This window comes from Nomascus leucogenys, chromosome 8, assembly GCF_006542625.1.
Source record: "Nomascus leucogenys isolate Asia chromosome 8, Asia_NLE_v1, whole genome shotgun sequence".
Lineage (NCBI taxonomy): Eukaryota > Metazoa > Chordata > Mammalia > Primates > Hylobatidae > Nomascus > Nomascus leucogenys.
In genome coordinates this window covers 107,309,984-107,322,915 of record NC_044388.1, presented here as the reverse complement: position 1 = coordinate 107,322,915, position 12,932 = coordinate 107,309,984, and the positions used below count along the sequence as shown (strand labels likewise).

Below are 12,932 nucleotides of genomic sequence, written 5' to 3'. Positions count from 1 at the left end.
TTGTAAGAGTAATTCGAAGGCTAGGTGAAGTTCCTTTCCTTCAGGGTGGGCCTGCGCTGCCTCTGCCAGACACCTGGAGGCAGCATCACCCTGGAACCGTATCAGTCTAGTCAGGGGCTGAGACCTGTCAACATGGAGTCCCAGCTGAAGGGTCTCTTTTAGACTCCCCACTTTGTGCATATCTTAGTTGGTGATTTTTGTCCCTTTACCTTTGGGGTTATTAAATAGAAAATTCACATTTTCTCAGATTAGTAAATGCTGTCAGGGCACAATTGGCTTCTGGGCTCCACTTCTCTGGGTCCCCATTTTCCTTTTAGCTTGGTAAAATACCTTGTTAGTTTATTGGTGCTTTTAAAAACAGGGTTTTTATGTTTTATCTAGCATTTTTTAGTAGTTTTCAGTAGGGAACTTGGTTCCCTTGAATGACTTAGTCCTTTACTACCAGAAACTGGAAATCAGAAGTTTCATTTCTCTCTTAAGAAAGATCACTGACTAGGACAGAGCCTATCTTCAAAGGAAAACAGATATGATAAAGAAAATTTCTTCCTGAAGATGTATAAGAAACATATATTATGCCTACCACTTTATTAACTGCTGGACTAATACAAATTCTACCTTCAGAAAGTCACAATCCTTTCTGATAAATTAGGGTATCTTTCTTCATAAGGGCTCCTTAGGAGGTTACTATGATCTAAATGATCTAAATGCAGCTGGTGTCTGATGTAACAGTCAATTTAACCTCTCTGGGCCTTCAGTGTCCTCATCTCTTAAATGGCGATAATAATCGCACCTATCTTATGCAAGTGCTGTGATGCTTACATGAGTTAATTTGTATAAAAGACTTAAAATTGGCTGGGCGCGGTGGCTCACGCCTGTAATCCCAGCACTTTGAGAGGCCAAGGCGGGCAGATCACCCTGAACTCAGGAGTTAAGAGACCAGACCAGCCTGGGCAACATGGCAAAACCCTGTCTCAACCAAAAATACAAAAAAAAATAGCTGGGTGTGGTGGCACAAGCCTATAGTCCCAGCTACTTGGGAAACTGAGGTGGGAGGATGACTTGAGCCTGGGAGGCAGAGGTTGCAGTGAGCCAAGATTGCGCCATTGTCCTCCAGCCTGGGCAACAGAGTTAGACCCTTCCTCCAAAAACAAAAACAAACAAACAAACAAACAAAATATATCTATATGTGTGTGTGTGTACATACATATATGTATACATATAGACACACACACACACAAACACCATTCTTAGATTAAGAAGTTACACAACAAACCCCAAAAAAGCCAAACAGTGTATTTGGCCCACAGACTGAAGTTTGTCAACCCTTGGCCTAACAGGCAGGGGACTGATAGAAATCATGCAATGGGGCCAGGCGTGGCAGCTCACACCTGTAATCCCCTTGCAGAAGGATTGCTTGAGGCCAGGAGTTTGAGACCAGCCTGGACAACATAGCGAGACTGTGTCTCTACAAAAATAAAAAATTAGCTGGGTGTTATGGCGCATGCCTACAATACTAGCTACTGGGGAGGCTGAGGCAGGAGGATTGCTTGAACCCAGGAGTTTATGGCTAGAGTGAGCTATGATTGTGCCACTGTACTACAGCCTGGGCAACAGAGCAAGATCCTGTATCTAAAGAAAAAAGGAATCAGGCAATGTGCTTTCAAAATACTTTCCCAGAAGACTGTGGAAGGGGGATCAAAATTCTAGTGATCCTCTTTAATCAGAGGCTGAGACTTCTGCATCTCCAAGGCAGCTGAAGGGAGTACAGCTTAAGAACCACACATGGCTATTTGCTGGATTTAGATGTACAACATGAACTGGTTACATTACAGTGAAGATGAAGTGAATGGGTTTGATACATGTTGACATGAATGAAGACAAATGCATATTTACCTGGCCAAAGACTGTTCCACCAGTACTGGCTGCTTGACCAAACACAGAACCAGTATTACTAGACCCAAAACCTGTAAAATACAAAGAAAACAAAAATTCAATTTGGATTGGATGAGTCTTTCACAACATTAAAGTTTTTTTTTTTTTTTTTTTTTTTGGAGGCAGAGTCTTGCTCTGTCACCAGGCTGGAGTGCAATGGTGGGATCTTGGCTCACTGCAACCTCTGCCTCCCCGGTTGAAGCGATTCTCCTGCCTCAGCCTCCTGAGTAGCTGGGACTACAGGTGTGCACCACCACGCCCAGCTAATTTTTTTTTTTTTTTTTTTGAGACGGAGTCTTGCTCTGTCGCCCAGGCTGGAGTGCAGTGGCGCGATCTCGGCTCACTGCAAGCTCCGCCTTCCGCCAGCTTTTGTATTTTCAGTACCGGGTCTCCATGTTGGCCAGGATGGTCTTGATCTCTTGACCTCATGATCCACCCACCTTGGCCTCCCAAAGTGCTGGGATTACAGGTGTGGGCCACCGCACCCGGCCTAAGTTTGTTTCTTTTTAAATGACATTCAGGTGTGCTAAGATAGCCCATAATAAATCAACTTATGAATAAAATATTTCCCCATCTAGTATGGAGAAAAGTCTGAGCAAATACTTTAAAGACCATTTTTCATTGCTAACATTTTAAAATAGTGTAAGTTCTAAAGCCCTGAGGAATGAATCCTCTCCTACCAAACCCCACGTGGATGGGGGCTAAGAATAGCTTATCCTCAGACTTCCAGTGACCAGAAATTCTTTCTAATGACCTAATATTATGAATATTTCTACTACTAGGTTTCTTCTGAATCTCAAATACCACATTCTTTTCAGGGTAGTTTATCTTTCTTCCAGATGGCATAACATGGTTGAAGTGCTGAGCTGAACAGGGCCTGGGAAGATGAGGCAGAACTATACCAAAGGCTCCAGACAGGTGAAGCAGGAGTTCTACTCTCTTTCTTTTTTTTTTTATAAGATGGTCTCGCTCTATTGCCCAGACTGGAGTGCAGTGGCACGATCTCGGCTCACTGCAACCTCCGCCTCCCAGGTTCAAGCGATTCTCCTGCCTCAGCCTCCCAAGTAGCTGGGACTACAAGCGCCTGCCACTGCGCCCGACAATGTTTGTGTTTTTAGTAGAGACAGGGTTTCTCCATGTTGGCCAGGCTGGTCTCAAACTCCTGACCTCAGGTGATCCACCCGCCTCAGCCTCCCCAAGTGCTGGGATTACAGGTGTCAGCCGCCTGCCCAGCCACTATTCTCATTTCTGTCACTGACTGGGTAGGTGAGCTTGGACAAGACTCAATTCCTCAACTAGGGCTGAAGTAGACAGCTCAGATACCTTTCCACACAGATACTAAATGAAAGAAGATTCCTTCCTGGGTTCTGAATTTGTTGAAATAGTATGACCATGCCTGTGCATGAGGTCGTCTCAGGTTCTGACTGCAGAGCAAATGGTGCGGTAGTGATACGGACTGTTACACGTTCTCCTCTCTTTTAAGACTCATAGGGCCTTCTCCTTGACCATTCTCTGGACCAAGTCAGCACATTTCCCATTATTCAGCGGCCCTCTGGCCTCTTCACAGGGCATCCGGTAGTTCTCAAAACCATGTCTGTCTTTTCAACACCGTGTCCTTATAGCTGAATTTAGGAGGAGTGTAACAAACATTTGTTGAAGAAAGGAAAATGTTTCCTTTCTAATAAATTATGAACCATTTTCAAGTTATCATCGAATAATGAATTAGCAGTTACTAGTAATCTTGCCCACCATGAAATCATTGATTCTTGCTTTTCTCCTAGAGTCTATTGCTGAAGAATTACCTTTCATAAGATAACTATCAGAAAGCAAATATCAGGACAGATTTTCAAATTGCCTTGCTTATTGATAACTTTTAGAAGTAAAAGTAGCTGCTAAAATGCAAAATGCAATAGTGAAGAATTAGGTTTCACTGTCAAAAACAGTAAACTGTAGTTTTTACAAAAAGCCACAACACTGAAAATAGAAAAGAACCCAAATCAAATGTCAGTGACTGCCATTACAGTAAGAAAGATGGTGTCAGAGGAGACAGAAAACACTGGCAGGGCGGTGGACTATGATGACACTTGGACTCTCCTGCTGGTTCCACTGGCACTATCCTGACATTAGAGCAGTCTCCTTGAGGCTTGATAGCTTTGGGTATAATGATCTCTACAGTGCCTTCCAAATTTGAAATTTCCTATTTATCGGTCATTAAATTACTTGCCAGGACCTCAACTAAAGATGCTTGATTTTTCCCCATGAAACTGGCACTCTGGTGGCTTGCAGAGTGGACAATTTGCTAAGAAGCAAAACTGGAGCTGCATTAAGCTGTAACAGATCCAGCCAATTAGGCCAAACAAGTTCCTGAGACCACATGTGCTCCAAGCTGTCTTCTTTAACCTACAGATTATTTTTGGGTTTTGAGTTTCCCCTTTAATTACAAAAGTAATAGGGGTCTGTTGCTAATGTTTCAAATAGCAAAGAGGGAAACAAAGTAAAAAGCTTCCACAAATTCTTACCTGAAGCTTGACAAAAGCTGAACCCAGAGGACGCCGCTGTTGTGGTGGCAGCTGAGGTACCACCAAATACAGAGCCTCCCTGTCCAAAGCCAGGACTCTGCCCAAAAGCAGGAGCGTTGCTTTGGCCAAACAGCCCCCCTCCTGTGTTGGCAGAAGACTGTCCAAATGAGAAGGAACTGGAGCTACTGGTACTTGAGGCGGCACCAAAGACACTTCCACTGGTGGATGTGGGAGTGGAGGAAGTAGGCTGACCGAAGGCAGGCACGGAACTGAACCCAGGCTGATTGAAGGAAAAGCCACTTGCGGCACTGCTCGCCGACTGCCCAAAGACTGAGGCCTGCCCGAAGGTTGTCTGTCCAAAGACCCCTGGGGTTGTGGTGCCAAAAGGTGGGCTGCTAAACCCTGAGCTGCTGACCTGTGGTGTGGCTGCTGCTGTGCTGGCTGTGCTACCAGTCTGCTGCCCAAACAGGCTTGGTGCAGTGCTGGCTGCCACTTGCCCAAACACGGGCGTGGCAGAGGGGGCAGTGGCTGTGTTGTTGGTGAGCTGGTTGAAAGCTGAGCTAGAACTGGCAGCAGGGGGCTGAGCAAAGACTGATGAGCCAGAAGTGACGGTACCAAATGCTGCTGCCTCTGCAGATGGGCCGGGAGCAACAATGGACGTGGTGCTGGAGGCTATGGGGGCACTTGATGTTTCGACGGCCACAGGGCCTGCACTTGAGATAGCAACCGCTGTGACAGCAGTCTGCCCAAGCACAGAAAAGGAGGAAGCAGGTGGTACTGCCTCCGTCCTGGCATCAGGGACCCTGGTGGTGGCTGGGGTAGCCTCTGCAGAAAGTGCTACAAGACTAGTACTAGATGCTGCAGTGCCAGAATTGCTGACTGCAGGCTGGGCAAGAACAGGTTCTTTTTTAACAGAGTCAGAAGTTTGCGGAGGAGCCTGGGGAAGGTGGGCTGACTGTTGCTCCTCTAGAAGTGAGGCTGCTGATGCTGAGACCTCACTGTCACCTGGCTTCTCAGGCAAAGCTGATGAAGTGGCCTCTTCTGTGCTTCTGCCGGAGGACACAGGCAGGGAGGGAGTAGCTGCTGAACTAAGGAGGCTACCGAATGACAATGTGGGGAATGATGTTGGAAGGGGAGTGGCAGCTGTAGTTGGCGGTGCGGCAGATGGGGGCACTGTGCTATTGTTCTGTTGGCTTCCAAATGAAAAACTAGTCTTGCCACCACTTAGAGATGTCCCACCAAAACTGATGACTCCAGAGGATCCTGCACTAGTGACTGGCAGACTGCCAAAAATGCCAGTTGAGGAAGTGCTGGTGGCTGCTGGTGGTGCTACTGAGGTGGTTGCAGAGGAGGTCACAGGGGGCTCCATGTGCTTCCCTAACACTGGGGGGGCAGTAAAATTAAACCCTGAGGGTACGCCTGACGTCTTGTTTGGCTGGGTACTAGTTAGGCTTGTGGATGAAGCCTTATTGGTTGGCTTTGTAGAATCATCTGCTTGGCCAACCCGCAGTCCTGAAAAACTTCCCAGAGTCTCTCCAGCCAAAGAACTTGGAAACAGAAGCTCTCCCAGCTTGGACGGTGGGGTTTCCAGCTTACTAGAGGTGGTGGAAAGAACAGTTCCAGAAGGTGCCACAGGTCTGCTGCTAGATGCGGCAGGTTCTCCTGGGGTGGTGTTTGATGCAGATGTGATTCCTGAGGGAGGTGAGCTTTCAGGAACGGCCTCATAAGAAGGTTTGCTTCCCCCACCAAATGAGAATGCGTCCGGCTGGCTTGACTCTTTAGTGGAGGGTGTTGCCCCTAGCAAGAAAAAGAAATTAGAAAATGGGTTGGATTTAGCAAAAGATGACCCATTACATTTCCATTGATTGTGTTTCTAAGCCAAAGTTTCTCTCCTCCCTCTATAGAGCCAGGGTGCCTTGTTCTCACAGCACCTTTCTCTAAGGAGGTGGAATGAGTGCTTCTCCACACAAACATCAGCTCTGAGTCGTCTGAGGTGAAAAGGAAAAAGTATTTTTTTATGACCATTAAATCACAACAAATACAAAATATCTAGGATATGTGAAATTAACATATTATCTCAAAGAGAAATAAAAAAGCCTCTTCCCTTAATTTACCCTAGCTGTGTGCTTTCCTTAGTAACATCCTCAGCACAGCAATGGCCTGTGGACCTCCTGATAGACCAGGACTTGATTCAAAATGGAAGTTCTTCCTTCATTTTTATGAGCAAATAAAGTGTCAGTCCACAGAAAATCATTTTTATGTACAATTAATGGCTACTTATTAGTGCTCTACTAAGTCAGCTATTTGACAGAGGCAGTATGGTCTGGTGGTCAAAGATATGGGTTCTGGAGCTACGCACTCTGCCACTCGCTGGTTGTGTGAATCTGGAAAGGTTGCTTTACCTCTCTGAGCCTCAATTCCCCTATCTGGAAAATCTAGATCATTACAATACCTACCCTCACTGAGCTGTTACAAAGATCGCATGAAATATGGGTAAAGCACCCATAAGGCCTGGTCAAACAACAGTGGTTAATAAATAAAAGAGTAATGAGGCCGGGTGTGGTGGCTCACATCTGTAATCCCAGCACTTTGGGAGGCCAAGGCGGGTGGATCACGAGGTCAGGAGTTCGAGACCAGCCTGATCAACATGGTGAAACCCTGTCTCTACTAAAAATACAAAAATTAGCCGGATGTGCTGGTGGGCGCCTGTAATCCCAGCTACTTGCGAGGCTGAGGCAGGAGAATCGCTGGAACCCAGCAGGTGGAGGTTGCAGTGAACTGCAATTGCACCATTACACTCCAGCCTGGATGACAAGAGTGAGACTCCATCTCAAAATAAATAAAATAAAAGACTTAATTATAAATGGATAACTGAAAGGCACTTAACAAATAGATCTGGTTTCTTTATAGGTCTTCAAATTCTTTTAAATGTTAAAAACATACTATTGATGGATTCTTTTTTTTTTTTTTTGGGATGGAGTTTCACTCTTGTTGCCAGACTGGAGTGCAATGGCACAATCTTGGCTCATTGCAACCTTGCCTCCCAGGTTCAAGCAATTCTCCTGCCTCAGCCTCCTGAGTAGCTGGGATTATAGGTATGTGCCGCCACGGCTGGCTAATTTTGTATTTTTAGTAGAGACGGGGTTTCTCCATGTTGGTCAGGCTGGTCTTTAACTCCTGACCTCAGGTGATCTGCCTGCCTCGGCCTCCCAAAGTGTTGGGATTACAGGTGTGAGCCACTGCGCCCAGTCTATTGATGGATTTTTAACAACATGCATGGGATGTGTGTGTTTGCTGGTATGTTATCAAGAAAAAAAATGAGTTTGGTCTTTCATTTCTACAGTCTATCTATTACTATGTCTATCTTGCCCTACAGAATCACCCTATAAATTGATGAAATTTTAAATTACAGATAAAAAATGGAGAAATTTTAATTCACATGTTAACATTTAAATGTTAAAGCACAGCCCTGATTTTCTAGAAGCAAATCCTTTCCTTGTCCTTAATTATAAAAATAGAAATCCTTCACATCAGTTTCTTAAATTAAGCATATTTCTAATGCACATTATCAACACTGAACTTATTGCAGATACTGTAAGTAAGACTCAGGAACAAGTCAAATACTAACATGTGGGCAAAAATAACCTGTACTTGTTTAGAGAAAACACATGAGTAATGCTCCTGAACACAGAGTCTGTACCTTGTGCAGCAGTGAAATTAGAAGACGGTGTTGGTGTGATTATCCCAAAATTAAAGCCAGTCCTAACAAGTGGAAAAAGAGAAATTAAAAAGGAACAAACCAAGGCACAATATCGCCCTCTTAATATTCCATTTTGTCATTCATTCATACCAACCGCCCTCAGGAATTTACAATCTAGAAGATAAATGACAACAGAGTCAAAGCACCTATCTCAGAAGCAGTAAGGCCACTCTATGATCTCTAAGCAGAGAAGCAGTTTGTGGGTGAGATACAATGGGGATAGCAGTTGAGAGCCCATTGGGGGATGGCTGGGCTTTCTGTAGCAGAAGTTTGAGTGGGGACTTCTTGCAAGATGAGCAAAGCTGCAGCAGTAGAGACACATGACAAATGTGCATGTGGGAATGGTGGCCGGAGCAGATGGTCTGTTAAGTGAGGGGACAGAAGGAAGGTCTGGCGAGACAGAAGCACTTAGACTAGGGAGAGCCTCTCAGAACCCCTCCAAGACCAACAAGCATGTCAGAGAGCCCCACCCTGCTAGGGAAAACAATGGATACAATGAAATAGTAGCCCTAACTCAGTCATTTTGACAGAACTGAGTTTTAGGGCTAGGAAAATCTAGTTCAAAACTTTGTGACTCCTTTCACCATCTCCTCTCTCCTTTTGTACGTTTTCTTTACACTGTAAGTGAAGACACCATCGCTAAGGAAGAAAATCTCACGCAAGTGTGAATCAGAACAGATTATTCACTGTGATAAAAACTCAGGCCAGGCATGGTGGCTCACATCCCAGCATTTTGAGAGGCTGAGGCAGGTTAATCCTTTGAGCCCAGGAGTTTGAGACCAGCCTAGGCAATATGGTGGAACCCTGTTTCTACAAAACAAAAACAAAAACCAAAACCCAAAAACCAAACAAACAAAAACAACAAAACCCCCCAAAAACCAAAACCCAAAAATTAAAAAACAAAAATCAGCCAGGTGTGGTGGTGCGCACCTGTAGTCTCAGTTATTCGGGGGGCTAAGGCAGGTGGATCACTTCAGTCCTGGAGGCGGAGGTTGTAGTGAGCCATGACTGTGCCACTGCACTTTTTTGTTTTTTGAGACAGAATCTTGCTCAGTCTCTCTCTCTCTCTCTCACACACACACACACACACAGTTCAAATCGCAAATTTCAAACTAGCTTTAAAATATAAGGAACCAAGCACATCAAATATACTAAATAATGTAATAACTTAAGACACCTTTGCCCATCATATTAAAAATAAAAAAAAAAACACAACCTTTCTTGGTGAAGAAATTTTATGTAATAGTTTCAAGCCATTGATTCAATGATCCCACCTTTTCTGGGTTATTTTAAAAATAGGAAGAGGGCCAGGTGCGGTGGCTCATGCCTACAATCCCAGCACTTTGGGAGGCTAAGGCAGGTGGATCACTTGAGGCCAGGAGTTCAAGACCAGCCTGGCCAACATGAAAAAACCCCATCTCTACTAAAATACAAAAATTAGCTAGGCGTGGTGGTACACATCTGTAATCCCAGCTACTTGGGAGGCTGGGGCAAGAGAATCACTTGAACCCGAGAGGTGAAGATTGCAGTGAGCTGAGATCTCACCACTGTGCTCCAACCAGGGTGACGGAGTGAGACTCTGCCTGAAAATCAAAAAAAAAAAAAAAAAAAAAAGAAAAAGAAGAAGAATATCATTTCACAGAAGTAAAGACTGATTATTAGCCATCTGTAAAGGATGCAAGAATTCTTGGCATTGACCTACTCTTTAAAATTTGCTGCAAATTACCTTTGGGAAGTATAAAACATAATGATTTATAATAAAGAAAAAATATATATATTACTTTCCCCCTCAAATAATATTCTAATACCCTCTTTTCTCCTTAGGCTGAAGGACACTCAAAAAATATATTAAAATCAGGAAAAAGAGACTGGTTAATACGATCCTAGTTACAAAAGCATAAACTGAAGAACTTAAGAGGCTTTTCTAATGGAACTGAATGCACAGTGCTTCAATGGCAAAAAATCCTTTTGACACATTTTGATCTCAGTTCCACAGAGTCTAACCCCATCACTGCAGGGAAGAGAATGCTTCAGCAGCTCACACAGGTTTCAACATGAGTGCTCATGGCACAGAGAACAGCCATCTTAACAAAGGCTCATCTTGAGATAAGGTTTAGAAGATTCTTTCATTTTTAAAAACAACTCAACTTTACAAGTACAGCCATCATTATGTTTTTTTTTAAAAGAAATGGAAACAGATTCCTCCACATCTATATAAAACCTCAAATTTCAAATGCCTATTATCTTTCATTACATTCTCTAAGAAGTTTAGTATATTGTACTCTCGATGCAGTAAGCCTTTTTTTTTTTGGAGACGGGGTTTCACTCTGTTGCCCAGGCTGGAGTACAATGGTGTGATCATAGCTCACTGTAACCTCGAACTCCTAGGCTCAAGGGATCCTCCCACCTCAGCCTCCCAAGTGGCTGGGACTATAGAAGTGAACCACCGCACCTGGTTAATTTTTCAATTTTTTGTAGAGATGAGGTCTCGCTATGTTACCCAGGTCAGTCTCCAACTCCTGGCCTCAAGCAATCCCCCGCACCTTGGCCTCCCAAAGCACTAGGATTATAGGCGTGAGCCACCATGTTTGTCCAGCAAGCCAACTTGAATGTCACATCTAGCCCCCAAAATGGTGTCAGAATGGAAACACCTCAGTGCCACAAACTAGATGAACTACAGAATTTAGCAGACTCATTACCCAAAGAAAATGAGGCTTAGGCTAAAAAACCAAACAGATACACAAATATGTAACAAACAAGTATTAACTTGAATTGCAAAGGGAAAATCAATTTACATGAGAACATTAAACTACTGCCACTATCATCAGATGTATTACTGCCATGGTAAGAACTCTGGCTTCATAGACATTTAGTAAGTATATAAATATATCTACAATTGTAAGATTTGGGGAAGCTAATTGCTAGTAATTTGCCATAAAACTTAAGTTCATTACTGACCCTGATGGAGAAAATGAGAAAGGCTTGCTGAACTGCCCAGAAGCAGATGGGGTTGAAGTCACAGCTGTTTCTATCTTGGCTGTCCCTGAAATTACGAGAAAAAAAAAAAAAGAATATTACAAAAAGACAGAAACACTGTTCCAGTGTATAATTCCCTGTAGCTCAGCCTGTGAGGTGCTGCTTAGCACTGCATGTGCCTTCTGTGACATGTCAGTGGCCATGGGGAGTGAGCACATTGCCTCACTTGTGCTCGAGGTCTCTGAAATTGCTCCGTGGCTCTGTCAGTGTTAATTCCAGTCTAAGGTGGGCCACTCTCTCCTTTACAGAAAAGATATCAAAATAATTCTAGTATAGTTTAAATGTATAGTTTTAAAAGTACACTCATATATTTCAATGCTATGGGAAAATGCTTATAATGTGAGGCTAAGCCCCCTCCCCACAAAAGTAAATAAAACCATATATAATGTAGCTTTATAATTATTTGAAATTAATCTATGCTGAAGGACAAAAATCCAAAAGAGAAATAGGTTCATAAACTAAATACTTTTGAGTAGTGACTTTAAGGCTGTTTACTTCTATATACATTTCTGCATTTTCCATAGATTTTGTTGGTATTTAACAAATAATCGTGCTTTTTTAAAATTACAGATGTAAAACATGATTGCTATAATATGGAGACATGCAAGAAGGTTAAAAGTGCAATCCATCAATTCTCCCCATGTTCGATTTCACTCTAACTACTTACTTATAGTTTGGGTACAATCTTCAATCTTTTCCCTACTGCTCTACTTTATTTATTTATTTATTTATTTATTTAGAGACAGAGTCTCGCTCTGTTGCCCAGGCTGGAGTGCAGTGGCACAATCTTGACTCACTGCAATCTCCGCCTCCCAGGTTCAAGCGATTCTCTTCCCTCAGCCTCCCAAGCAGCTGGAACTATAGGCATGCACCACCATGCCCAGCTAATTTTTGTATTTTTTTTTTAGTAGAGACAGGGTTTCATCATGTTGGCCAGGCTGGTCTCGAATTCCTGACCTCAGGTGATCCGCCTGCCTTGGCCTCCCAAAATGCTAGGATTACAGGCATGAGCCACCACGCCCGGCCTTGCTCCACTTCAGAAGGGGGAAAGGGAAGAGGAAAACTGTATTTAAAAAGCCCAAATCAAATGAAACTAAACCAAACAACAACAAGAAAAAAAAAAAAACCTTCTAAAATAAACAAACACAGGGTAGATAGTAGTACAAATATTTTTAAAACTACTGGTATATAATGTAAAGTGTACGGGATGAAAAGTCACAATCTAAATAATCAGCAGAGTACTAGTTAAATTTAACAGGGTGTAACTACACAATGAGGTTGTAGACAACTCTTAAAATGAGTAAGGTGGATCTGTATCAGACCTGCAGAGACCAAGACATTTATTGTAAGAGGGGGCAGAGAAGGGGAAATAAGTTACAAAATCAATATATATAGGATATGCAGTATATAGGATATTTTTCTTTAAAAAACAATGAAGTAACCTCAAGAGATATACATGAAATCATTATCTCTGGAATACAGAATCTATAGGGCAGCTTTCGCATTCTACATTATATATCTCTACACCGTAGACTTTTTCTGGACATGTAATAGTTTTATAATCAGAAAAACAATGAAGGTATTTCCATTATTAGTAAGAGAACTATTCTCTAGAGGTTTTAGAAATGCTCTTTTTCAAAAAGAAACTTTTTGCAAACTCTTAAGCAGCACCTTTCAGGGAAGTT

The 12,932-nt window shown here is 43.1% G+C and overlaps 1 protein-coding gene across 6 annotated transcripts in view; it reads right to left on the bottom strand.

The window, feature by feature from the left end:
• The window catches only part of NUP214 (nucleoporin 214), a 111,682-nt gene that overhangs the window by 33,758 nt on the left and 64,992 nt on the right, over nucleotides 1–12,932 (bottom strand). For all 6 annotated transcript variants that reach the window (XM_030818049.1, XM_003276754.4, XM_030818050.1 and 3 more), the window contains 4 exons: nucleotides 11,170–11,254; nucleotides 8,152–8,213; nucleotides 4,452–6,248; nucleotides 1,894–1,964 (listed from right to left, as the gene is read on the bottom strand). In XM_030818049.1, coding sequence (XP_030673909.1) covers nucleotides 1,894–1,964; nucleotides 4,452–6,248; nucleotides 8,152–8,213; nucleotides 11,170–11,254 — 2,015 coding nt within the window. The remainder of the gene's footprint in view (nucleotides 1–1,893; nucleotides 1,965–4,451; nucleotides 6,249–8,151; nucleotides 8,214–11,169; nucleotides 11,255–12,932) is intronic.